Source organism: Cupressus sempervirens, chromosome 5 (genome assembly GCF_028749045.1).
Source record: "Cupressus sempervirens isolate cs-2001-9-10 chromosome 5, ASM2874904v1, whole genome shotgun sequence".
NCBI lineage: Eukaryota > Viridiplantae > Streptophyta > Pinopsida > Cupressales > Cupressaceae > Cupressus > Cupressus sempervirens.
This window is the reverse complement of record NC_143122.1, coordinates 537,735,490-537,762,693: the sequence shown is the minus strand read 5'-3', so window position 1 is coordinate 537,762,693 and position 27,204 is coordinate 537,735,490. Positions and strand designations below refer to the sequence as shown.

Sequence of the window (27,204 nt, the reverse complement as noted above, 5' to 3'; positions counted from 1 at the left end):
TAGCACTTCTCTTGCTTGCTCTTCACAATGCAGTTAAGCTTGGTTATCCTTCTAGCTGTCACTTTCTTCTTCAACTTGATCAGCGACAATGAACAATGCGTGTGTCCCTTAAATAGAAAACTTTTTGCACTCCTCTAGAATCTTCCAAGTTTTGCCACTTAATCACAATCATCAGATCTTCATCCAACTCAAATTCATTGAATCTAGACACCAAGGCCATACATTTCTACCTTAAACTTTGTGCTCCAATTCAAATTATCAAATCTCCTTTATCAAATCTTTGAATTTCTCCAGTCGTTGATCTCATAACTAACTTCATCCTTATCTTTAAATCTTCTTGAACAATCATTATTTTCATCAAATGTCTGCCTAGGATTAAATCTTTCTTCAAATTGTGCTTCCTTTCCAATGCTCGATTAACATTATATTTTGCTCGGTCAACACTAGGCTCAATTAAAACTGTAATTGCTTAGTTAATACTACACATCCTTTACTTTTTCATTAGGTGCTTGGTGACCACTATAGTAGCTTGGTTAATAGTGTGATTCTTCATTCATTGACCAAACTGTCTTGCTTATATATGATCTCAACACTTTAATCAAATCATGTCAAACCAACATTACACTATCAATGTCTAACTCATTCAAGTGCCCATTGAATACCATACACTTATCAACACTTGCATCATCATTATACTTTCTTCAAATCCTATTGATCAATCAAATGATATGGCACTCTATTGAATTAGCATAATGTCTAACCAATTAAGGCTTGACATCAATGACAACATAACAACTAATATGACTCTTTCACATACATTAACAACATTATCAATCGAGGCTGACACCCCTTCTTACCTAGCGAAGAAATACCACGAGAGGAGCAAGGAATAGATCAACTAATGAAGAGCACCAAGGAAATTGCAAGAGCTTATGTGAATGTGGAGCCCCACATTAGAGAGGTTGTATCATTTAGAGAATGTTGTAAAGACAAACGGTGAGAGGCACATAAACAAAGAGCTCAAACACAAAGTGAATTAAGGTACTCTTCCATATTTTGATGGATCTAGGAAAACCACAACTAGCGCACGATTACACAAATTAAATACCTTCTTCACCTTGAGCCCCATGACAAAAAAAGACACACTTCAATTTGCAATACATCATTTGGAGGGAATAACAGACGAATGTTGGCATCATGGGCTCATTTCCCTAGGCCACCAAAATATAAACTCCTATGGAGATTTTCCCAAAAGCTTATTAGTAAATTTGATGAAAAAGATCCCAAATGGTATTTCCAAGAACTAACCCACCTCAAACAAATGGGAACCATGGAGGAATTTGTCTGCTAATTCCAAGGTTATCCATTATGATCCCAGATCTTTCCCACAAGAGGCTTACTTATATGTTTATAAGTCTTAAAGATTCCACAGAAAAAATGTTGTAAAACCATTTGAACGCCAAAACTTGGAGGAAGTCATCAGAAAAGCAAGAAAAGTTGAGTCTAATGCTTCAAGAGAAAGAAATGAGAATCTCCCGTCCAAATTGAACACAGGCATGAAGATTCAAAGAAGCAAAATAAAGGGAAAATAATGTTATGTATGAAATGAAAAATGGATTATAGAACATCAATGTTGAACAAGAGATGAGTTAATGAAGAAAATTTTATGTTTCAAAAGAGCACAAGTACTTATGATAGAAAAGTGGACAACGAAGAACACCTAGCAAGAGATCCAAGCGTTCTTAGTAAGCGTCAAGAACCACAACATTCTTAGTAAGTTCAAACTAGATCAAGACATTCTTGGGAGTGTTATGAGAAGCAGTGTTCTAAGTGAATGTCAAACTAGATCAAGACATTCTTGGGAGTGTTATGAGAAGCAGTGTTCTAAGTGAATGTCAAGGACATTCTTAGTGACTGTCAAATATTCAAGCCATTCTTAGTGAGCATCAAGAATCAAGGACATTCTTTGTGAGTGTCGAATCAGATCAAGGCGTTTTTAATGTGTCAAGATGCAAGACATTCTTAGTAAATCTCAAGACATTCATGATGAACTCCAAGAGTCAAGAACATTCTTAGTGAGTGTCAAATCAAGGCATTCTTAGTGAGTGCCAAGATGCAGGACATTCTTAGTGGTGTCAAAGTAGATCAAAGAGTTCTTAGTGAGTGTTGAGATCCAAGACATTCTTACAGATTGTCAAAACAGATCAAGACATTCATAGTGAGTGTCATTGTCAAGGGCCTTACCAATGAGTGCCAAGCAAAGTAACAAGAATCGGAATCGGATCGGAATCGGCAAGGCCGAATCGAATCGTGAATCGGCAATGAATCGGCAATGAATCGGCAAATTTGAAAAAACCCTTTAAATTTAAAGATTTTAACAATTTAAAACTTATTTCATGCACCCTTTATTGAATATAACTTAAACACACTATAACATCATCAAATAGAAGTTAAAACTTAACATACATAAACATGGAACATAAAATCCATCACATATGTAACTATGTTATCTAAAATGTAAATTGTAGGCTAGCTGAAGTAAATAGAAATCAAATGATCACAATGATTTAAATCATAGAATGTATGTAAGATGATCCATAAGACATCAAATCATAAATGTATGTAAGAATCTAAGATGAAGATCCATGAAAGTTTGAAACATATGTCTATCAATGATTCAGTATCAATATCTGTAAACAAAATATAAAAACAAGGCTCCAGCTCAAGCCTCAGACTCATAGTCATCATCATCATCCTGAAGCTCGGCTGCAGCCTCAGCCTCAGCCTCTGAGTATCCAGTCTGCCTAGTAGCAAGGCGTCTAATGTAGGTCCTAGAGGACTGCCAAGCCATATCTCCCGCATGTAAGATGGGCTCATGAACGTGACTAGGGCCTGTGCCTGTGCATGCACGTGTGCGTCTACCAATGCCTGAAGAACGTGCTCTAGCTGCCTTAGCCTCTATATCCACCTGGTTAACCCACACACGGTCTTCCTCAGTGAAGACTGGATCCACAACCTCTGTGAGCCACTCTGATTCTGGATCAATCTCCTCCAGAATGATCGGAGAGGAGTCAGTGCCCAAAATCTGTCTGATCCTAAGACGGAGGTTGTAATGAACAAAGACAATATCATTCAACTTCTGCACTGTCAACCTGTTTCTCCTCTTCAAATGGATGTGCTCGAACATGGACCAACTGCGCTCACATCTAGAAGCGCTACTTGGCTGACTCAGAATATGAATGGCAATTTTTTGAAGTTTTGGGGTTGTGGCCCCAAACATTTGCCACCATCTATCTGCAATAAGGGAAAAATTGAAAATAGAAACAATTAGTCTCATTTACAAATTACAAGTTAACTCTAAAATTACATAATCAACTTTAAGATTAGAATCTAGATTCATGAACATTGAATATATTATTTAATTTTTACCTGGTTGTAGTGTTGTCTGAGCATTTATGGCCATCCTGCCAGAGAAAAGTGGCCCCTCTTTATTGTTGAACTGGTCTAGCTCAACAATCGCAGCAGCGCTATCTTCATCGCTACTCAACCTCTGAATCACTGTGTATAAGCCAGTGAGAACCTCCGCGTCCACCTTAAACTCAGGACGGAAACGATATGCCGGATTCAGAAAGTAAGCTGCTGCATGGATGGGTCGATGGAGCTGATTCTGCCATCTCCTATTGATGATGTCCCAAATAGGGCCATACCTCTCCTGCACTCCTGCATATTGGGCTCTGATGGCCTCCTTGGCCCTATCCATGCCCTCATAAATGTAGCCCATAGAGGGCTTCTCCCCATCAGCAGTTCGTAGCAAACTACAAGGGGCTCAGTGACCTACATATAAAGTAAAACAAAAAACTTGAGTCAAAACTTAAATATAAAATAATATAACTTAAAGTAAAAGTAAAATACTAAATGTTAAATTGCAATAAATTTACCTGCAGGATTTCTCTAGCGGGTTTCCAAAAACCATCCTCATCAAATATGCAATCCGCAACATCTATCCCTACAGTGATCGTAGCATAGGAAGAGGAAATCCACTCCCGCCCAACAAACATGCTCCTCAATTCATCCCTTGATGTCAACAAGGACTGCAAGGTGATGAAATTCGAGGCAAACCTCGTGATACCTGGGCGAGCTAACTCTTTGCCTTCCGTGTACTTCCTCATTGTGCTAAGGACAAATGAATGATTATAAATGAATTTGCATATGTTTTTTGCCCTTTCCACACATGACTTGACAAACTCAAGTTTGCCAATTTCCTCCAACATGAGGTCAATGCAATGTGCCGCACAAGGGGACCAAAATATGGTGGGGTGCCTCTCCATCAAAAGTTTACCTACAACAATTTTAAGTCAATTAGAAATTCAAATTTCAAAATTCAAATAGATTTATTTTCAAGACTTGAAAAGTTAAAAGTTTACCTGCAGCAACATAACTTGCTGCATTATCCGTCACCACCTGGATCACATTTTGTTCTCCCACCTCTGCTATGACTTCCTCAATAGCCTCACATAAGTATGTGGCATTTTTTACATGTGTGGAAGCATCAATGGATTTGATGAACATGGTATATCCTACAAGTAACAAAACAACGAATTAGAATATTAAAATTAAATGGATCATCAACAAATTAGCATTCAACAAATCAAAATCTACAATTATGTATGTAGGAAAGTAGAGTGATCAATTACCTCCACAGGATACAAGAAAATTGAGGAGTGTTCTATTCCTCCTATCTGTCCAACCATCAGTCATGATGGTGCAACCCTTTGCAATCCACTCCTTTCGGTTCTCCTCGAGCTCAGCCCTCATGTCCTCTACCATCTCATCCAAGAGGTATCCGCTCAACTCAGCCTCAGTTGGGGCTTTAAACCCCGGACCACAAATAGCAACCGCATCTATCATGTTCTGCCAATAAGGAGCCCTGTCACAAATAAAAATTTAGATGTCAAAGACTCAAATTATAAAACAAGTAGATATAATTAAAGTTTTACTTTTACTTTTAATTTTAACTTTAAAGAAAACAACGAAAAAAGAATCAATTACTTGGCTGCAATAAATGGAATGTTGCAAAAGTACCAAAATTTGCATATCTCCTTTCTGGCAGCATCATGAATTTCCTTGTTCAAACCCATGCCCTCAAGCGTGGGTTGGGAACCAGGAGTAGTGCGGGGCACAAAGTAACTATCCATTCTGTTTTTCCGCACTCTAGGCTGCAATAGGTTAGTGTGGGACTCTGTCTCAGTATGTGACCGACTAGCACTAGCACGAGCAGAAGAACTAGGATAAAAAGGAGGCCTAGAAGAACCCTCTCCAACACAACCTACAGATGCAGAAGCTGATGCAGATGCAGATGTGGATGTGGCTGCAGATGCGGATGCGGGAACATGGGAGCCAATACCCCTTAACCCTTCAAGTTGCATTTTCCTATTGGCTTTGTCTTTTTCAATTTTTTCTAATGCCATTAAGCAAGTGCGTTTTGCCTCAGAAGTTTGGTGAGTGCAAATTGTAACATTGTGTCCAGGTATAGCAGCAATGTGGTATTTCAATCTATAAATACCCCCAGAAGTTATTTTTTCTTTACAAAAAATACATTTTGTTTGATATTTGGTTCTTCCAGGAAACTCTTCGTTATATTTCCAACATTCATCTTTTCTACCCATTGCGAATTTGCAAAAAATGAAAGCAAAGGCTGCTGCAATAAAAATTTATATGTAAAATATCAAAGTTTGAAGCTAATAAAAGCTACAAAACAAAAAACCCTAGTTTGCAACTTAGTAAAAATAAAGAACATTCAAGATCTAAACTAAAAATCTTGAAAACTATAAAAATTTAACAAAAAATGCATAATACACTAACATGCAAAAAAAAAAGAGCACTTACCTCTTGCAAATGAGTTGAGGAGTGTTGAGATTGGCTCCCTAATGCTCCCAATGCAATTGATGGCCTCCCCAAATGGATTGCTGATCTCTTTTGTGCTCTTTCTTCTTGCCGGTTAGAAACCTATGGCTTTTCTTTTCTCTTCTTCTCTCTCACTTTTCCTCTCTTCTACTCATGTTAAACAAATAGAAGGCCCTTTAGGGTTATAACAAAGAGAATAGGTCAAAAACAAAGTAAAAAAAACAAGCAATTTTTTTAAATTTTACAACTCTATGCTTTATTGGCCGCGGGCGATTCATGCCGATTTTTCCAAGCGATTAATGCGATTTTTTGGATGAATCGCCTGAATCGGCGATTCAGGCGATTCACCTGAAGAAATCGGCAATGGCGATTTCCGACTCAAAAAAAATCGCCATTGCTGAATCTAATCGCTGAATCGCCGATTCAGGCGATTTTATGGCGATTCTCGTTACTCTGGTGCCAAGAGACAAGGACATTCTTAGTGAATGTCGAGAATTAAGGACATTCGTAGAGGCGTTCTTAGTGAGTGACAAAATGCAGGACATTTAGTGAGTGTCAAATTAAATCAAGGCGTTCTTAGTGAGTATTGAGACCCAAGACATTCTTAAGCAATGTCAAAACATATCAAGACATTCTTAGTGAGTGTCAAGATCAAGGGCCTTCCTAGCAAGTGCCAAGAGACGAGGACATTTTTAGTGAATATTGAGAATCAAGGACATTCTTAATGAGTGTTGATATTAAGGACATTATGTGCTCATTCATCGAGGGCTAAAACAACAACAAATCAAGATTTTATTTTATTTTTAAATTAATTTTTTTCTATTGAATAATTTGATGAAACATTTTCAAGTTAATAAGTTTATATTTATCAATGTATTGCAGTTGTTGTTTTTTGATAGGTAACATTTTTTCCTTTTCATTGATAATAAAAAGAGGAATTACATTAGGTTGCCAAATGCAAAAGTTGGCCAAAAGCATTACAAACATATATAATCCCTACCCCACAAGCATATATAGACGTTATACCTAAAAAAAGGGCATTAACACCCTACCAAAACACCATAGCAACCCAACCCAAAAAAGATTACAAAAAAGAACGTTTAATTGCCTAAGGCAATGCCACCGTCCACCTCCGCCAGTCCCCTATGCTTAGTCTTTAAACCACTACACCGCCTCCTCCCTCGTGAAGTTGGGAATGGTCTGGTTGTCCTAAACTAACCTTGGCATGTCAAGAGGACGGGTTCCATGGCTCCGCTTACTACCCATATCACTTGTGCCTGCCTCTTCAACCATGGAGATTTCCAGCCACATTCCTTTCAAGGTGGACTCGCCAGCATTCTTCTAAGCTCTCCTCTCAATCTGGTGTCTCAACGGTTGTCTCGGAGCTGTCACACTCTTGCGTGGGGTTGCCTTCATATATCCCTGTCTCTCCTCACTCGACACCCATATCTTCTCCTGCAAGAAATCCACAACCTTCTTCCACACTTTCTCTACCTGCGAAATATGCACACCTTGTGGATTTGCCAATGACTAGATGACTAGGGGTTGAACCGAAGTATCCCCTCCCCCACTTAGTCTACATGGCTCTTGGCCCATCTCCAACCTCACAACCAAAATAACTCTGTTCAAAATTTCATCCAGCCATTGTGGATCAACACATACTGCCACAACCCTTCAAACTTCCTCCTTGGTCCCACCCACAAACAACGCCAGTGCAACAAAGAGTGAAACCACGTCCAAGTTGGAGCGTCTCCTCCAGTAGGAGTCAAAATACTCCATTCCATACATTTAATATATTGCAGTTTTAACCTCAGGATAAAATTCCCATTTTAGGATCTCCAAATTGGAAATTGGAGTTACATAGCAAGAAATCACGCACTTCAAAATTTGTTACTTGAGGACAAGTGATTTTGGGAAGGGCGGACTGTCATGTCCCCATTTCAAATAGCATTTTAATAATAATTAAATAATTAAATATTATTAAATAAATAACGATAATAAAATTAAAGATTAAATTAATAATAAAGCATAAAAATCATAATAAAATATAATTATATTAAATATTAAATGATAATAAATAAACAAATGACAATAATATGATAATGTAATATACTATTAAAAATAATAATATTAATATAATATATACATTTTTTTTTAAAATCGGTAATAAGTTTTTTATTTTATTAAATGCCATAAAAGGAAAGTACATTAAGCTACCTCGGAAAATTCTTTAAGGATCGACTTTTTTTAAATCATTACAAAGCGTTCTAGATCCTACACATCATCCAAAATGAAGATTTGTCCTTACACCATTGTGTTGATTTCATGAATGAGAAAAAACAGCATTTCCCTACCAACTGCAAATCCTATCACGGGCTCTTGGGTGTAACCAAAATTTTGGCATTTTTCCTGCATTTTAATCATCTCGTTTGGTTTACCCTACTACAATGCCATCAACTTGATCTGCGAACTCGAAAAACCTAGGTTTTGCTCCTATGATAAGCCTATTGACTTTCAATTATGTAACCCCCCCAAACACTAGAACACTGAAATTATTCCCCTCAGGAGGACAAAACACCAAATAGCATTCATAAACCCGACAATAACACCCACCAAAAAAACAAACCATTGTTTTGATTTCACCGCATCGAAAACACCAAAGAGGACTAAAATTTACAATGCCCGTGCAAAGACCAACATGTAGACAACTCTCTTCACATCTCACCTTTTAGGGCTCAAGGCACAAACCCATGAATTCTTTCATCCATAAGAGCATCCACCTTCCATTCCGGCCATGATTCATTTTCCCTTTGCATTTGTGGGTATTGTGCCCAGTTTTGTAAACTAAGAACCATTGCAGCTCCATCTTCCAAGCGTCGATGCACCCTTGTCACTGCTTTGACATCTTCATCTAAGACATGTTCCATAACCAACGGTTTGAGGAGGTGCCAACCCACCCGAACTTGCTTGAATCTTGCATGCCTTTGTCCCTAAATGAACCGCTAAACGGAGCAAATTGTGTCCTTTCAATTTTATCAATCCCCAAATCTTGATCTCCAAACCACAAAGCCCACTTTGGGATGGAGAAATGTAGAATTTCTCCCATGACAAGTCTAGAATTGGTTGGCACCAATTTCTCCATAACATACCTAATTTTAGGTTTCGGCTCACCCAACTGAATGCCCTGCACCATTATCATTGAGAAGATATCAGTATTAGTTCGGTGCATGTTCTTCAACTTAAAGAACATTTCCCCTAGTAACAGCTCCACAAATTCTGTGAGAAATTTATGTCCAAATTCAAACAAACCATCCATGCATTGTTTCTTCGCCTTCCCACGAAAAAGGTGTCGTTGGTTCACACATGTAAAGGTGAAAGAAGACACCATTCTGCATTGCAACTCTGAACATACCACTTCCTTGTGAAGAGAGCTTCCTAAAGGGTTTTACCTGTTTGTTAAAAAAGAAACTATACTTATCGATGGAATGATGATCATTCCTCACCTCATTAAATGTGGCACACAACACAATAAGTAAAATTCACCCCCTATTAATCACCTCCTTTACACCCATGTTAAATGCTTGAATTTGTTTTCTCAAATTCGTGTGAGTTTAGACCTTGAGTTTTCAACTCTAATTTCCTTACACCTTCATAATTACTCTTTTGGGATGTTGCACATTCTTTAGTTAGTTCTAGGGGTTTATTTCCCCATCCACATGTGACACTAAGTCTTTGAAGTTCTCCACAACCACTTCATTTAAACTCAATGTTAGGGCCCAATTGGACATTTGGTCAGCTTCCTTGTTTCCCATCCTTTTCATGGGTTAAAATTTTGAAATCCTCCAAAGTTGTAAGTTCCTGTCTTATGTTTGAGATATAATTTTGAAGGTGTAAAGCTTCCAATGAACCCTTTATTATTGCATTTATGATTATGAGGGAATCCCCTTCTACATGGAGTTTAGTCACACCTAGCTTCTTAGATGCTCTGATTGCTGGTAAAGCAGCCTCTGCTTCAGCAACATTATTAGTTCCATCCTGTAATCTCTTACCTCCTAGAGCAATCAGGTCTCCATTAGCATCTCTGATTATAAAATCTTTACCTAATGGACCTAGATTACTTTTCAAGGCGCCATCAAAGTTGCATTTCCACAATCCAGCATAAATTAAATAGACATAGGGAATGAGAAACAAAATGTAGACAAATGTAAGTATTAAATTGTAAAATCATAAAGAAATTGAAATATGGAAACACATCTCTCAAACAAAACTCTTCACCTGTGTCAGGTATAAGGGACTTGACTGGCAATGAAGGAAATGTGGATTCATCGAGCATTGGAAAGGAGGTAGACTGAGCACACACAAGCACAATGACACCAAGGAGTAGAGAACGTTAAACAAGTCAGCAGTCAAGGGCGTCCTCCAATCAACAGTTTTGGATAACCACATCAGTCCATAAGACGGGAAAAGACAAAAAAGAACTGAATCCTACCAAACCAGTCAGTATATTAACGTTGACTGATCACTGTTGACCACTTGGAGTATCATCAGTGAAAACACAGTCACATGAGATTAGATGGGTCAGCAGGAGTCTACAAGAGAATACAGTCATCAGCAAATAGTAATACATGTCAACACCATACCATCTCATCAACATTTCTTACAGAAACATTCAGCATTTAACTATACCGAAATTAGGGACTGCAGCAACCTCAACTAAGAGTCTTGTCTGCGACATCATCATACTGATTCAAGCATTGAATAGTATTTTTTAGAGTCTATGTGCAAACCAATATCCGCAACACTTCCATATAGAAAGAAGGGTCTTATACAAAGGGAGCAGAAGTAATTAACTATTGTAAAGAGAACCAGTGTTCTCCATAGTTGATACATTGGAGGAATTTTTGGGAATTTCCTTCATAAAAAGATACAAAGTATTGAATCAGTTCTTGAACAGTCAGCGCATTAGCATCAAACACTTTTTATTTTAATATCTCATCTTCAATTAGATTACTCTAATTGAGCTGCACCCTGCTAGGCATTGACAGCATATACTCAAAGATATTAATTCAGAAATTGGTATCAAGAGAAAACAACCAGCATAATCAGTTATATTAGATAAACAATCAAGATCAGATCAACTTATAGTAATAGAAGTATAAAACTGCTTACAAAATATGAAGGATCAGGAGCAGCATAAACTCTCAAATCTTTATGAATTATAAACTATATGTATATATACCAACATTTTCAAATATCACATATATGAAGTTCATAGTACAAATACATTCCACTATATATATATATCAAATCTGATATTATGTAAGGTTAATTACTATTATAATACAAGTACCATGCAACAATCTAACTATCCAGATTCTACTTACTGCTCGTCCAATTCGATTTTGGAATACAAATTTAATAGGGGAAAGAATCTTGCAAGTGAGTTTAATAAAACTCAGTCCTAAACACATAGTACTGGATTTGGGGCATTACACTTGCATAGCAATTATCCCTACTTCCAGACATAGCCAATAGGGGGTCATTACACAATACTTGCATCATTTCACTTATATATATATCAAACCAGGTGTGTCTAGAGCTGTATGTGATAAGGTTGTTTTCAGTTTTGGGGGTGGTTTTGCTTTAAGTGTTGTGTAACTTTCAATCGGACTTCATCGGAAGCTATCAATTGTGGCTTCTAACTATAAAATTCTAAACATCTATACAGCTTGTCTGCTACTTCTATCAACTCTCTGAACTTATCTCCAAGAACTTCGTAATTGCTTAGCACAGATTGAACATAACTTCACCGGAACAGTTCATGGAATCATCTATTCTACAACACATTGCAGAAATGAAATCTAATCTAATTCACACTTGCTGAAAGTGAACTACTATTCTATTTTGCATTTTATTAAAACTAAACTAACCTTGCCTTAGTGTAAAGAGCACACTTACTCTAAGAGCACAAATTGCATTAAAGTAAACAAATTCCATAGATGAACTCAATAAAGATTCTGCCTAACCTCTGCTAATTCAATCTACTTTAACATTTACTTAACACATTGCTGGAAAAGAAATGAAACTTAAGGTTAATCAACTTTAACAACATCCATCTAAAGTATGCAATAAGTAGTACTGCTAATCTAAAATGCAAGAATAGAACAACTGTTAATCTATGAATATCTGAAAGTACTGAAACAAAATACTGAGAACTGTAATCAAATGACCATGAAAGAAATAAGAAATTATTATGAGATCGCCTTACTTTTGAAGAGCAGGCCTTGCTCTGCCTCTAAAGGGATCTTATAACACCAATGCTAAATCAAATTCTGCAGATTTGCATATTTGTTATAGTGAGTACGATATGAGCACAAAAGAATATGTTTTTAAGAATCATTGGAATTTGAGTTGTTGATTTTGTGATCAAGTCGAAGTGGAGTATTGAACGATGGGTCTGCGCAAATAACCATGATGGTAAATTGAAATCATTAGGTTGGTTTCATTCAGGTCTCCTTTTGGTGAACGAGATTGAAGTGGAAAACCATTTACGCCTGCTCACTGGTTGGCAAGCTTGGTATTTCTAAGTTTGTCTCTATTATTGAATTTAAATAGTGTGAGATAAATTTCTAGACTATGGTTGCGGATGTCATCTTTATTTGGCACCCTAGTTTGCACAATCTCGCATTATGTTAAGTGGCTTCCTGTAAAAACCCTGTCTGGTTATGACTTAATAGTTTGGCAAATTTTGAATTAACCATGATGAATGACAAGCCAATTCAGCTCACTATGCCAAATGAACATCAATTTACTGAATTTCGAATTTGTTTCTACCAAAATGCAGATGCAACTGCACAACATTTTTATTCCATCCCTTTGGGAATATTGAGAAAGATATTCAATATGCAAAATACAGAAACTAAAATGCCAGGAAAACAATGTGCAACTCTAACTTTATTACTTCGAATTTCCTGAGACAGATAAATTAATGTCAAATAGTTTTTGCACATTCAGACAAATTTGGACTGATATAGAGGAACCTGATTTGAAGCACAAAGATGAACTAGGGCGAAATAATTCCTTATCTAGCAGATCCCATCCTCCAGATTGAACAGTCCAATCCACCACAGTCCAAGTGGCCTCCAAAAACCACAATGCAGGGCCTGAAAGAATAAAGTCGCAGGCTTCTTCTTGCAATCGCGGACCAGTATAGGCAATCGCAGATCCAAATAATGAAAATGCAGGCCCAGGAATTAAATTGCAGGTCTTCCCAATGATGCCGCAGGTCAAATTCTTCAACGCTGGACCTAAAATACAGCTACAAGCCTCCCAGAATACAATTGCAGGCCTCTATACTGCTGCTGCAGGCCTTTCTAAGGTGAAACACAGGCCACAAAGTAAATCACAGACCTCTGATTCTAGCCACAGCCTCCACCGATACACACATTGCTTCACACAAGGATGGCTGCTCTTCACAAATTGAACCCCTACAATTTGCAAATACTTTCAAAAATGCCAGGTTACGACACTTTTCTCCGTTCACAATTCTCATACCATGCAGATCGAATTCTTTTGAGCAGGAAACAATGCATTTCAAAATTCAACAATGAAGCCTCCCGATAACAGGCAATGACAGAAAAAAGACTCCAATAATTTCAGACTCTAATTCTCCAAATTAAATCTCCTACAAAACTTAGCCCCAGACTTCTTCCAAAGCAACAGTAACACAGAAATGGAAGATTAATAATTCTCAAAAATCCGATTCACAATACCTCAGCTGTGAATTGTCACTTCTCAGAACTAACCCTCAACCGGTTAATCAATAAGAAATATATTTTCAAGATTATTCTCCTTAGCTACAGGAATACAGTAGGAGAATGTGGGCCAACTGTATACTGCAGCACAATTGCCAAGAACTTCTCAGGTGAGACCCTCATACTTCAGCAAGGGCTCACAAGTCAGAATTCAGTAAAAACCACAACGGCACAAAAAGCAAATATATATCCAAGCATGCCTTTCCCAATAAATGAGCTCTTATTTATAAACTTTTTGTTGGCCAAAGTTTCCTTAAAACTCCACTTCAAAAATTGTGGAAGTTTCCAAAAGAACTCAACACTAGAAACTTTCCAATTCGCTTTTTAGAAACATCTCTTAAAGTCATTATTATAATAATATTAACATTATCATAATAATGCAACTCAATGATTAATAAATAATAAAGTTCATTCAATTATTACTTTATTAACTGTAAGTGGTGACCAACTGCTGAAGCCACCCACTGCACTGCCAAAAATAGACTTACTAAATATAGTGAGTCCACAACTGAGACCCCCGAAACACCATGTCAGCTCACGACGGTTGCTAACGACGGTTGCTATGATGAGCTAACTCCATCCACTGTGTTGACCTACCAAAATCAGGGACATTACACTTTCACTCTTTAACACAAGAATTCAACCAAATCCACATGCTTCCTCTAGATTTCTTTGTGTCAAGCCTTTAAAATCTACAAAGGCATCAAAACGGGAAATAAATTGCCTTTAATGATGTTTGTATAAACCAAGGTCATTAAAATTTAAATAAACCTTATGTTCTTTACTTGCCCTACAAAAGTAGGGCTGCAATGCTAATTGTTAATAGTACAAGCTCAAAGCATGGTACATTTTATTTACAACAAAGAATCAAGGGTTTGATGAATTGAGTTCTCATTGAACTTGGCAATCAAGTGAATTTACTATTTGTGAAAAAAGGAGTGGACTGTTTTATTATAAAAAATCCTACATGTAGAACCCAATAAGACTGTAAAAGAAAAAACGAAAGAAAGGAAACATGCCACACACACAAATGACCAAAAAATACTTAATGGGCAATAGACACAATATCTTAAACATATTGAGATGTTGTTGGCATTGCTGTCATTGATGTCAAAACCTTCATACCAATTACATAGTTGTATCAATTGGTTGTTGGTAGTATCAATTGCATGTTTGTTGGTTGTCAATATGATATCAAAGCTTCAGTCATATGCTATGTTCCCCCGAGTTTCCGGTACGGGGATGGCAGGGGACAGCGGGACAGGTTTCCAGGACGGCAAATTTTTTTGGCAATTTTGGGGATAGGGGGGGACGGCTAAATATGTGTGTGTGTGTGTGTGTGTGTGGAAATTTTAAAATATACAGTGAAATTTGCAAATATACATGTCATTCATATGAACATGTCATTTAAACATTATAGAACCATAGAACCATAACATACAACATTTGAATGCCATCTAGGAAATAATATCCGATTTTAGTACCCAATTGTCAAAATGCATATCAATATCAGTGAACACTGAACAATGAACATCAACAATTGTCAATATCATAATGTCATAATGATAAACATGATAAATCAGAAAATCAAAATCAAAATATGCCCAAAGCTATAGGCCCAAAGGGTAGAGGGCTGCCATAAAGTAATAAGTATCAATGTATCATAATCATAGTTCCAAAAATCGCCATGAAATCGCTGAAATCGCCGAAATCGCGATAAGATTCATGGCTCCCGATTTTTTTGGAATCGGAAATCGCTGGTGGCGATTTTTTCTTGTGAATCGCCTGAATCGCCAAAATCGGTGATTCATGGCAAAAATCGCCAAAATCGCCATCGTGAATCTCCAGAAATCGGCCGCGGCAGCAAGGATAGAAAGTTCAATTTTTTAAAAAAAACACATGTTTTATTTGCTTTCTAAGTTGACTTTCCTCTTTGTTATAACCCTAAAGAGCCTTTTATTTGCTTAGTATGAGTAGAAGAGAGGAAGAGTGAGAGAAAAGAAGAGAAAAGAGAATCCATAGGTTTCCAACCGGCAAGAAGGAAGAGCACCAAAGAGATCAGAAGTCCATTTGGGGAGGTCATAAATTGCATTGGGAGCATTAAGGAGTCAATATCAACACTCCTCAACTCATTTGCAAAAGGTAAGTGTTGGTTTTTTTTTTGCATGTTAGTGTAGTATGCATTTTTTGTTAAATTTTTTTAGTGTTCATTTGCAAATCTTGAATGTTTTTTATTTTTACTAAATTGCAAACTAGGGTTTGTTGTTTTGTAGTTTTTGTTTATTAGTTGCAAACTTTGATTTTTTACATGAATTTTTTTATTGCAGCAGCCCTTTGCTTTCATTTTCCAATTTCCACAATGGGTAAAAAAGATGAATGCTGGAAATATAATGAAGAGTTTCCTGGGAGAACCAAATATCAAACAAAATGTATATTTTGCAAAGAAAAAATAAATTCGGGAGGTATCTATAGATTGAAATACCACATTGCTGGCATACCTGGCCATGATGTCACAGTTTGCACTCAACAAACCGCTGAGGCAAAACGCTCTTGTTTAGTGGCATTAGAAAAAATTGAACAAGACAAGTTGACTAAGAAAATGCAACTTGAAGGGTTAAGAGGTGGCTCCCGTGCTCCCACATCCGCAACCACATCTACATCTGCAAGTGCATCTGCATCAGCTTCCGCATCTGTAGGTTGTGTTGGAGAGGGTTCTTCTAGGCCTCCTTTTCATCCTAGTGCTAGTGCTCATGTGAGTGTTAGTGGTAGTCGGTCTCATACTGAGACAAAGTCCAACACCAACCTATTGCGGCCTAGAGTGCGGAAAAGCAGAATGGATAGTTACTTTGTGCCCCGCACTACTCCTGGCTCCCAACCCACACTTGAGGGCATGGGTTTGAACAAGGAGATTCATGATGCTGCCAGAAAAGAGATTTGCAAATTCTGGTACTTTTGCAACATTCCATTTATTGCAGCCAGGTAATTGATTCTTTTTTCTTTGTTATCTTCAAAGTTAAAGTTAAAAGTAAAAGTAAAACTTTAATTATATCTACTTGTTTTATGATTTTAGTTTTTGACATCTAAATTTCTAATCAATATCATTATCTATTTGTGACAGGACTCCTTATTGGCAGAACATGATAGATGCAGTTACCATTTGTGGTCCGGGGTTTAAAGCCCCAACTGAGGCTGAGTTGAGTGGATACCTCCTGGAGGAAATGGTTGAGGATATGAGGCATGAGCTTGAGGACAACCGAAAGGAGTGGATCGAAAAGGGTTGCACCATCATGACTGATGGTTGGACAGATAGGAGGGGAAGAACACTCCTCAATTTTCTTGTATCCTGTGGAGGTGATTGATCATTCTACTTTCCTACATACATAATTTTGAATCGTGATTGACTATTTCAAATTTTGATTGTTGATTGCTAATAGTAATTATAATTCGTTGTTTTGTTACTTGTAGGATATACCATGTTCCTCAAATCCATTGATGCTTCTGCTCATGTAAAAAACGCCACATACTTATGTGAGGTTATTGAGGAAGTTATAGCAGAGGTGGGGGAACAACATGTGGTGCAAGTGGTGACAGATAATGCAGCAAGTTATGTTGCTGCAGGTAAACTTTTAACTTTTTAAGTTTTGAAATAAATTTATTTGAATTTTGAACTTTTTCTAATTCTAACTTAGAATTTCTAAGTTTCCTAAGTTCTAACATGTTTGAAATTTGAATTTCTAATTATCTTAAAATTGTTGTAGGCAAACTTTTGATGGAGAGGCACCCCACCATATTTTGGTCCCCTTGTGCAGCACACTGCCTTGACCTCATGTTGGAGGAAATTGGCAAACTTGAGTGGGTCAAGTCATGTGTGGAAAGGGCAAAAAACATATGCAAGTTTATTTATAATCATTCATTTGTCCTTAGCACAATGAGGAAGTACACAGGAGACAAAGAGTTAGCTCGTCCAGGGATCACGAGGTTTGCCTCGAATTTCATCACCTTGCAGTCCTTGTTGACATCAAGGGATGATTTGAGGAGCATGTTTGTTGGGCGGGAGTGGATTTCATCTTCCTATGCTACGACCACTGCAGGGATAGATGTGGTGGATTGCATATTTGATGATGATGGTTTTTGGAAACCTGCTAGAGAAATCCTTAAGGTAATTTTATTGCAATTTAACATTTAATATTTTACAGTTTACTATGCTAATTGTATATGCAATTGTATATTTTAATATTTTATATGCAATTTAACATTTAATATTTTACTTTAATGATTTAGTTTTACCTTAAGTTATATTATTGAATTATTCTATGTTTAAGTTTTGACTCAAATTTTTGTTTTACTTTATATGTAGGCCACTGAGCCTCTTGTATCTCTCCTACGAACTGCTGATGGGGAGAAGCCCTCTATGGGCTACATATATGAGGGCATGCATAGGGCCAAGGAGGCCATTAGAGCTCAGTATGCAGGAGTGCAGGAGAAGTATGCCCCTATTTGGGACATCATTGATAGGAGATGGCAGAATCAGCTCCACAGACCCATCCATGCAGCAGCTTACTTTTTGAATTCGGCATTTCGTTTTCGTCCTGACTTCAAGGCGGATGAGGAGGTTCTCACCGGCTTATATACAGTGATCCAGAGGTTGAGTACTGATGAGGATAGCAGTGCTGCAATTATTGAGCTTGATAAGTTCAATAGTAAAGAAGGGCCACTTTTCTCTAGCAGGGTAGCCATAGATGCTCGGGAAACAATACAGCCAGGTAAAAATTAAATAATATATTCAATGTTCATGAATCTAGATTCTAAACTTAAAGTTGATTATGTAATTTTAGAGTTAACTTGTAATTTGTAATTTGTAAATGAGACTAATTATTTTTATTTTCCCTTATTTCAGATAGATGGTGGCAAATGTTTGGGGCCACAACCCCAAAACTTCAAAAAAATGCCATTCGTATTCTGAGTCAGCCAAGCAGCGCTTCTGGATGTGAGCGCAGTTGGTCCATGTTCGAGCACATCCACTCGAAGAGGAGTGCAGAGGTTGAATGATCTTGTCTTCGTTCATTACAACCTCCGTCTTAGGATCAGACAGATTTTGGGCACTGACTCCTCTCTGATCATTCTGGAGAAGATTGATCCAGAATCAGAGTGGCTCACAGAGGTTGTAGATCCAGTCTTCACTGAGGAAGACCGTGCGTGGATTGACCAGGTGGATATAGAGGCTGAGGCAGCTAGAGCACGTTCTTCAGGCATTGGTAGACGCACACGTGCACGCACAGACACAGGCCCTAGCGACATTCGTGAGCCCATCTTATATGCGGGAGATATGGCTCGACAGTCCTCTAGGACCTACATTAGACGCCTTGCTACTAGGCAGACTGGATACTCAAAGGCTGAGGCTGAGGCTGTAGCCGAGCTTGAGGATGATGTTGAGGATGATGATGACTATGAGCCTGAGGCTTGAGCTGGAGCCTTGTTTTTATATTTTGTTTACAGATATTGATACTGAATCATTGATAGACATATGTTTCAAACTTTCATGGATCTTCATCTTAGATTCTTACATAAATTTATGATTTGATGTCTTATGGATCATCTTACATACATTCTATGATTTAAATCATTATGATCATTTGATTTCTATTTACTTCAGCTAGCCTACAATTTACATTTTAGATAACATAGTTACGTATGTGATGGATTTTATGTTCCATGTTTATGTATGTTAAGTTTTAACTTCTATTTGATGATGTTATAGTGTGCTTAAGTTATATTCAATAAAGGGTGCATGAAATAAGTTTTAAATTGTTAAAATCTTTAAATTTAAAGGGTTTTTTCAAATTTGCCGATTCATCGCCGATTCATTGCCGATTCACGATTCGATTCGGCCTTGCCGATTCCGATCCGATTCCGATTCACGTTTCTTTGATCATAATCATGTTCATGTTCAACATAAAAAACAAAGCATAGAAAAATGAAGCAGCCTGCTGCTCCTATTCTGCCTCTACTACCTTTTAGGGCATTTGGAGGGGTGGGGCCAACCTGGCCGACCAAGTTGGAGGCTTTAAAATATTTTTTTATGTTAAACTTTTTTAGTTTTATGCAAACAAAAAAGGGGGATCGCCAACCGTACCCACTACGGAAAGGGGACATCCAAACATCCCCTTTCCGTACTGGGTACGGCTGGCCATCCCCCTTTTTTCCCTCTAGCGTCCCCAAGTTTCCCAGACATCTCCTACATTTTTTCACTTTTTGGGGACGGCTGGGGGATGTCCCCTACCCGTCCCCCTGTCCCCAAAACACTAGGTTTTTGGCTGGGTAAGCATCCCTAGGGAACATAGGTTATATGCAATTTTAGGTTATAACTTATATTGTCAGGTGTACTTATTTCTACCAATGGAATACATCTTCTAATACATCGGCATGTTTTGGTGATTGCAGTTGCATGGAGTTTCTATTGGTACCTGTCGACTGTTGTGCTTACAAATTCTTTAAAGTGTTCCTACCACTTGAACATTCTTGCAGTTCATCAGAAGTTTTGGTATAATGATCATATCTTGTTCATCAAAATTTTTGAAAGAAATTACTTAAACTGAATAACATAATAAAAATATAGTGTCACTGTCAAATATCTATAATATTCACGGAATATGCAAATCCATTGAATCAATAATTCAAAATATATATTAAAATAAAGGCTCATAGTAGCCTATGTCCTCCTATGCCTAAGATAGGTCATGGAAGACTCTAGAGCCATCATCTCTCCCTATGTGCGAAGTTGAACCTCAGGGACATGTTCATCATGATCATCCTCCTCACCCTCATACTCATCCTCATAATCATCATCATCAAAGTCAAATCCATCACTCTCGGACTCAAGGTCCTGCACTGGGTCTCCTCGTGCTCTAACCTCCTCCACTACCATCACCACTGCCACTGCCTCTACCTCTTGATCCACCTGATCAACCCACTCCAAGTCTTCATCATTGAAGACAGGATCATCAACTTTCAGCTTCAATTTGGCCTCAAATAGCCAAGAGAAGTTGTGCGAGATAACACTGGTGAAAGCATGCTAAATATTGAAATTTAGCAAGCCTGGAATTTTTTGAAAACCCTCAAAATTTAGAATCTGCATTTTAACTCCCATGTAGCTGAAACCTATCTCAAACATCTTGCCAATATTTATACAAATATAATTTGAAGTATAAGAAATGCAACTTCTACTTAAATGTTATATTTGTAGAGATCCTCTTTCCCTTGAGCTGAAAAGCTTATTATTTTTTGTAAGGCAATTTGCATCATTTTTCCCACCTCGCCTCAGGACTCACCGAGTCTTGTAATGCTGGTTTTTCCAATTTGGGTTTCCACAATACATCTGGTGTTATGGTGTTGATTGTTCTTGCTCTTTCATGGTTTTATCAGTCTTAATTATTTGAATGGTTTATGTGCTTACTAGTTCGGTAAAAAATTTAGTTATTTGTGAATAACGGATTTCCCCCACACACCAGTTATTTGGCCTATTCAACACAATAGACAAGTACTAGGGAAAAAATTGCCCCAGACACGAGGCATTAAAAGCAAGAATGGATAGAACATGGTTGTTAACTTAAAAAGGGTAGCCCTAAACTAACACAATTATAAGTAGAAAAGAGTAGAGCAAACCTTGCAAAGAAGTGGAAACAAAGGAAGACCATCCAAACAAAGAATCAAGATGAATGTTGGCTACACGAATAGCAAGAATTTGCCTAATCCAGTTGACCTTCTTGGAAATTAAATTTAAAAAGTTGTATGTTGTATATAAATACAACTCCATTCTTATTTCAAGTCTTACATCTTTCCTAGCAAGTTCAAATTAGATTCCAAGCACTTCCAATCAAGCATTTCAAGTTCAGATCTGCATTCAGGAGCAAAGGATTGAAGCATACAATGCTTGGTACAGCGATCATGATCAACAACATTGCGTCTCGATGATGATGAAAGCACATATTAACATGTTACAGAACTTGATTCTATCAACACCAAGCCTTGGTGAGATTCTATGCCAAGGGTTTCAAACTTGAGGCAACATTTGTCATTTCAACATTTCCATTATTGTTTAGCCTCTATTCTCCGTAGGACACGAACCTTCTTTCATCATCACAGCTGTTGTGAAGGTGGGAATGGCAATACATGATTTGACTTAGGCTAGCCCCTATGGAGCACAACCCTTCTTCCTCATTTTTCTTGTGTATGGGTCCAAATTCAACTGCAAAAGTGGCACAAGAGCACAGAGCCGACTATTACAAGTTGTTACAGACTTCAAACAAGCGAAAAGCCCCCGAATGAGGACGGTATCCTTGTCCTGCCACTTCCATTTGAATTTTTGTAAGCCACTGTTTCAAAGCTTCCCAATTGCATTCTTGTTCATCTTTGTGACATCCAGACACCTAGACTAAGGCCTCCAACACCCATGTCTTGACAATTTTGGCTACAATCTTCAGATCAAGGTTCCTCTCTGCATCTTTGATCCAGATTCGGCTTACCATGTGTGTAATTCTTTCTATAATTTACTATTATTGCTGAAAACTCTCATAAACCATAGATCTCTCTCTCACACACACACACTTCACAATCTCAATAACACTGCAGCAAAGAAAAAGAATTCCAGCATTCAAATCTCTTATTGTGACTGTAGCTGAACCTGTTCTTGTTCCATCGATATGCCAAAGACATTTGGATTTTAGTTTGCATCCCCAGGCCTGGGATCTTATTTTCCATTATACACACATACATACATATGCACACACATCTGTATATGTACACACATATATAGGACTGCCTAAATTTCTGCAAGTTTAATTATACATGACATCAAAACATTACTGTTCCTATACTGGTATCAGGCATCAGCCTATCACTGATCAACTCCACCATTTCTATTACGTATTGATGAAGTTACAACACTAATATGTATTACGAATTGAAATAATAACAAAGTTAATGTACAATAAATTTCTAAATAAAAAATTAATTTATCATGTAATTAATTTAATTAACAAAGAAATAATTTTTGGCCTGTTAAGGGGCAAAGCTGGGTTAATCTAACCGCTTGCAAAATAGCTGCAATGAATATCAACCTACTGCCATAGGATATGTTTTTCAGTCATATTGAAACACATTTTACAGAAAATTTGTATAAAATATGATCATTCATGAACTGATATTTTTAAACATTGGGAAATTTATTTTGTTGTAAGGGATGCATGGATGGCCTTGAGATTGTTTAAAGAAAAATCAAACATCCCCCAGCGAACCTTGGAATGACCAAATGTTCCAATAATTTCTGTGACACCTCAGAATGACCAAATGCTCCACATATGTTCCATTCATTTCTGTGACATCCTTGGGATGCTTCAGACTTTTGTGAAAAAATGGGGGCAGCCAGGGGTCGTCTTCAACTATTCCACCATCTTGAAAATGCTACTGGGGACAGAGACGCTAGTTTCAGAGCTGGGTATGCACTCCAGTGGAAAAGAGAAGAATTGACATCCCTCCAAACCCAGTCAAACTTTGTTTTCAAAATCAAAGCCAAAGGTGATCTGTCAAACTGCGCCTTCTCTAAACTAAGTAGAAAGTATACCCTAAAAGAAGCCAGATATCCTACCTTTCAAAGGAAACTGATAACTGACAACTGCATGGATACGGTATACCATAAACTTTTGCATCTATCTATAACCATTCAAGAATAACCCAGAAAAGGCCCCTGCAAAGAGAGAGGACAACTAAAAGGGAACTTGAATTCAACTTATAACCAACCCCAAAAACATCTAGCTGCTGAAAACTTCCAAAAGATATCTCAACCATCTCCTCTTTCCCATGCACAATGCAAAATGTGTCAACAATAACCACCTTACTGGATCATGCTTTGGCAATGAACCCTAATACACCATTAGGCATTCCAACACTTCTAATTTAGAAAAGGTTTTTGCCTGGCAAATGGCTTGACAATGTAATTTCCTTCTCACTTCAAGATACTTGATCCACAATTGCCTTTTAGATTGAATACCATTTCACTGCATTTTATACAATCTCTAAAACTCATTACGGCTATTATTTATCATCATGAAATGGATCATAACCAAATTAAATGAATGGGTATAGCAGATGTCAAATCCTCATGTTTATCACCTAAACAATAGGATGCAACTTTTTCCCGCTTGTAACCTGGGGGCAAAATAATTTGCTGTCAGATTAGAAACTTGTCCTATTTAAAATCCTGCAACCATCCAGTGAGCTCTTGCTAGAGATTTTGGAGTTTGATCAGACATTATTTACGATGCATGAGATGAACTAAATCTGTAGTTTCCAGTTATTCTTTTACAAAAATAAAATAATATTGCCTTTTACAGGATTAGCAGTACTAACATATCAACTCATGCCATGCATATCAAAATGGAAGGAGTGAAGGTCCTAATGGGATGAAAGAGCTGAAGAAGTTCATTGATTTTAGACTTCCTATATTTCATACCGCCAAAATTAAATCTAAGAAGCCAGAAGGACAAAAGCTCTCATGAGCATCAATACAAGTAAGAGCCCTTTGGGGATATTACTGAAGGGTTTGCCATTGTTACTAGCATATAGACACAAGGAAACCACTGGATGAAAAAGAAGAGACTAACACTTTATGGTTACCTATCTTGATTAACAAGCAAGACATAGATAGTCTAAGTAATGAATAAAGCAAAGAGGAATTGCCCAATTTGGTTAAGGTTGTAGAGACTCAACATATCACTATTCAAGTTTTCTTATTATCAATTACGATTTTGGTTGAAATTCAAATTATAGAGTTGAGCTTTAAAATATATTGTTGTACTTGTCTGAAACTTCCTATTTCATTTGAGAAAATGTAGAAAAGGAGTACCATCTCTCAGAGTTTATGTGAAAGGTGGAACATTGCAATATGGATTTTAAGATGTTTCATGGTTGGTTAACCCTAGAACCATCATTTAGAACAACAAAAACTAGTTTAACAAGTAGGGAAAAACAGATATGATTTAACCTTCAATCATACTTTGTCAATTCATTTGATAACTGATGATAACACTCTGGAATAGAAAAACTCTGAGTGCTGTTGTGCATGAATAGCACATTAAGGACTATTTGATTTCATCAATAAATATTAAAACTACAGAGCAGATTTGATTGTCAACAGATGATCTCCTGTATTTAGATCTCACTTCTATCTGATATCATAAATACTAATTGTTTGTCAAATCCAAACAATGATTCCCATAGAATGGGATCTGTTCAATGCAATGGTAACAAAGCAGTAAACTAAGAGCAATGATTAAACAAATGATTAGAAACGAGATAAGAACTCACAAGCTGAACTTCAAAACAAACCCTAAATTCCAATAAGAATCACAGCCTTGTTGTGGCATGGACACTGTATGAGAGTTCTGGCCATGTTACCAAATCATTTATGAATACGAATCAGAAAGGGTTTTGAAAAGATGAGTAGTATATAAGATAAATAGAAACTCACAGTTCCTTTTCTTTTTAAGTTCGTACTTTTTTTGTAAAAATATTCAGTAGTATCAACATAGTGATTAACTGGATATTTGTGCAACATTGATTTTGTAAGTCTGTGCAAAAGAACCCACAATCAAAAAAGGAATTGGAGACTAGAATTGCAAAAGTGTTGTAGGTTACAAACAAACTTTGTTTTCTTTACCACCAGTTATCCAACTGATAAGAAATTACAATAATAACCTATCAGTATTCTGTGCTCAGCATTTCGGGGTTGTAGGCTTAGAACCAGAGAACTAGAATTGCAAAAATGTTTTAGGTTACAAACAAACTCTGTTTTCTTTACCACTAGTTATCCAACTGATAAGAAATTACAATGATAACCTATCAGTATTCTGTGCTCAGCATTTCGGGGTTGACTAGGCTTAGAACCGGAGAACCCAGACCACGACAACTGCTAATTGGACTACCCAAGTTCAATGCCTGAGGTTAAAAATTCTAGAAATTCCAATGACCCAAGGCCTAGACCTAAGTTGTAAGAGGAACCATCCGAGCCTGGAAATGTTAAAAACCCAATGACATCGCCACTGCAGAGTTGATAACAAGGTTTGTCATTTCCACTTGGGTCATGCTCAATAAAAGGGATCAAGTTTCCAATAAAGTTAATAACATCTACGCAAATCCACTACACTGAATCTGCTATACAATGAAATGCACAAACTAGCCTCATTTTGAAGTAAAATACATGGCAATCCAACGTCTCCCACAGGAATGAAGTGAAGCCACGAGAATTGAGTTCATGATGCACAAACTACTGGACTCAACAAATTGAACCCACTACGATTCCAACATTTAAAATCTCTGGAAATCCCCAAAAATAGATATTTTGCAGTACAATTTAGGAAAATAAAATTCAATTAAAAAAGCGTTTTGTAAATTATTAAAGTTCCAATACAACTTGAGAAATGATGCTTGAACCTCGACTCCAAAACTCAAATCACCTCCGGTACAATTCAAGAAAATAAGACTTACACTTTAATGGAGCCTCGAGGAGAGCCCTTCTTGTTGATGTCATATCCAAACATATTTCTCTTAAGAACGTATTTGGAAGCCACTGGGATGATAAAAACTGTGGCGAAAAATGCTCCTATGCTCATCACCATGTTAATCAAAATGGACATCCTCATCTCCCCTTCGATGTCATAATAACATAGCATATAAATATATGGGCAGAGGCAGATCAATGCAATAAGTAGTATTTGTTTGTATTTGGGTCGAATTAAGGGACTGTCATCTTTGGATGCTATTTCCTCTGGAGGTTTAGATTTTGGAGCTGTAGACACAGATCTCTTCCTTAAGTCTCCCATTTCTTCAAAGCTGAGATGATAAGAAGTTACAATGATAATCTATCAGTATTCTGTGATCAGTGTTTCGTGGTTGACTAGGCTTAGAACCGGAGAACCCACACAGCAACGACTGCTAATTGAAATACCCAAGTTCAATGCGAGAGGTAAATAAATTTTGTAATTCCAGTGACCCAAGGCTTAGACCTAATTGTAATAGGAACCATCCAAGACTGGTAATGTTCGAAACCCAATGGCATCGCCCCCGGAGAGCATAGTTGCCACGTGAAGACGCTGTCCACGATCGAAACGCATAATCAATTATACTGTAGATTATTTTTTCAGAATAAAAATGAATCTGATTTTTTATTTAAAATCAAGATTTTATATTATGTTAAATTTTCTGAAATCTTATTATGAGCTACATTCCAAACTAAAATTTAAAAGTATGTTATATAATTGTTATTTTTGTTAAACTAGTTTAGAAAATTCTTCAATATTTTCAAGTACATATTGTTAATTTTTTAATATTTTATATATGTAATTATTGTATTTGAGTAGGTACATACTATCAAGTTGTGATTAATCTTTTCTATTTCATCCAATTAGATTCAAAATTAAATACATAGAAATCT

At 37.1% G+C, this 27,204-nt stretch overlaps 4 protein-coding genes across 5 annotated transcripts in view; 1 reads left to right on the top strand and 3 right to left on the bottom strand.

Annotated features, from left to right (window-relative positions):
- The window catches only part of LOC149557065 (uncharacterized), a 150,222-nt gene extending 123,360 nt beyond the window's left edge, over positions 1 to 26,862 (bottom strand). The window contains exon 1 of the mRNA XM_089831740.1: positions 26,259 to 26,862. Within this exon, the coding sequence (XP_089687866.1) occupies positions 26,259 to 26,593 (335 nt within the window). The 5' untranslated portion in view covers positions 26,594 to 26,862. The remainder of the gene's footprint in view (positions 1 to 26,258) is intronic.
- Positions 2,546 to 4,927, bottom strand: LOC149557068 (uncharacterized). Its single transcript, XM_089831742.1, has 5 exons — positions 4,695 to 4,927; positions 4,425 to 4,577; positions 3,939 to 4,339; positions 3,430 to 3,834; positions 2,546 to 3,294 (listed from the first exon to the last, which is right to left on the bottom strand). Exons 4-5 carry the CDS (start codon positions 3,779 to 3,781, stop codon positions 2,723 to 2,725), a joined length of 924 nt encoding a protein of 307 aa, XP_089687868.1. The 5' UTR covers positions 3,782 to 3,834; positions 3,939 to 4,339; positions 4,425 to 4,577; positions 4,695 to 4,927; the 3' UTR covers positions 2,546 to 2,722.
- LOC149557067 (uncharacterized) lies at positions 5,039 to 6,026 on the bottom strand. 2 transcript variants are annotated; one of them, XM_089831743.1, is made up of 2 exons: positions 5,887 to 6,026; positions 5,039 to 5,698 (listed from the first exon to the last, which is right to left on the bottom strand). In XM_089831743.1, the coding sequence occupies exon 2, from the start codon at positions 5,664 to 5,666 to the stop codon at positions 5,046 to 5,048; it is 621 nt and encodes a 206-aa protein (XP_089687869.1). In that variant the 5' UTR covers positions 5,667 to 5,698; positions 5,887 to 6,026; the 3' UTR covers positions 5,039 to 5,045. The 2 variants fall into 2 exon arrangements, with proteins under 2 accessions (XP_089687869.1, XP_089687870.1); XM_089831744.1 differs by having other exon boundaries at positions 5,039 to 5,695; positions 5,887 to 6,025.
- Positions 14,907 to 18,492, top strand: LOC149557066 (uncharacterized). The gene is made up of 6 exons (XM_089785966.1): positions 14,907 to 14,994; positions 16,415 to 16,697; positions 16,837 to 17,069; positions 17,184 to 17,336; positions 17,477 to 17,877; positions 18,076 to 18,492. The coding sequence occupies exons 1-6, from the start codon at positions 14,907 to 14,909 to the stop codon at positions 18,490 to 18,492; spliced, it is 1,575 nt and encodes a 524-aa protein (XP_089642092.1).
- Positions 26,863 to 27,204: the final 342 nt, after the last annotated feature.

Coding starts and splice junctions, on each gene's coding strand:
- LOC149557068 (XM_089831742.1), bottom strand. CDS start 3,781: ATGGGCTACATTTATGAGGGCATGGATAGGGCCAAGGAGGCCATCAGA. Junction 3,295..3,429: donor TCAGACAACACTACAACCAG/GTAAAAATTAAA, acceptor CCCTTATTGCAG/ATAGATGGTGGCAAATGTTT.
- LOC149557067 (XM_089831743.1), bottom strand. CDS start 5,666: ATGGGTAGAAAAGATGAATGTTGGAAATATAACGAAGAGTTTCCTGGA.
- LOC149557066 (XM_089785966.1), top strand. CDS start 14,907: ATGATATCAAAGCTTCAGTCATATGCTATGTTCCCCCGAGTTTCCGGT. Junction 14,995..16,414: donor CGGGACAGGTTTCCAGGACG/GCAAATTTTTTT, acceptor CCGCATCTGTAG/GTTGTGTTGGAGAGGGTTCT. Junction 17,070..17,183: donor TTTTCTTGTATCCTGTGGAG/GTGATTGATCAT, acceptor TGTTACTTGTAG/GATATACCATGTTCCTCAAA.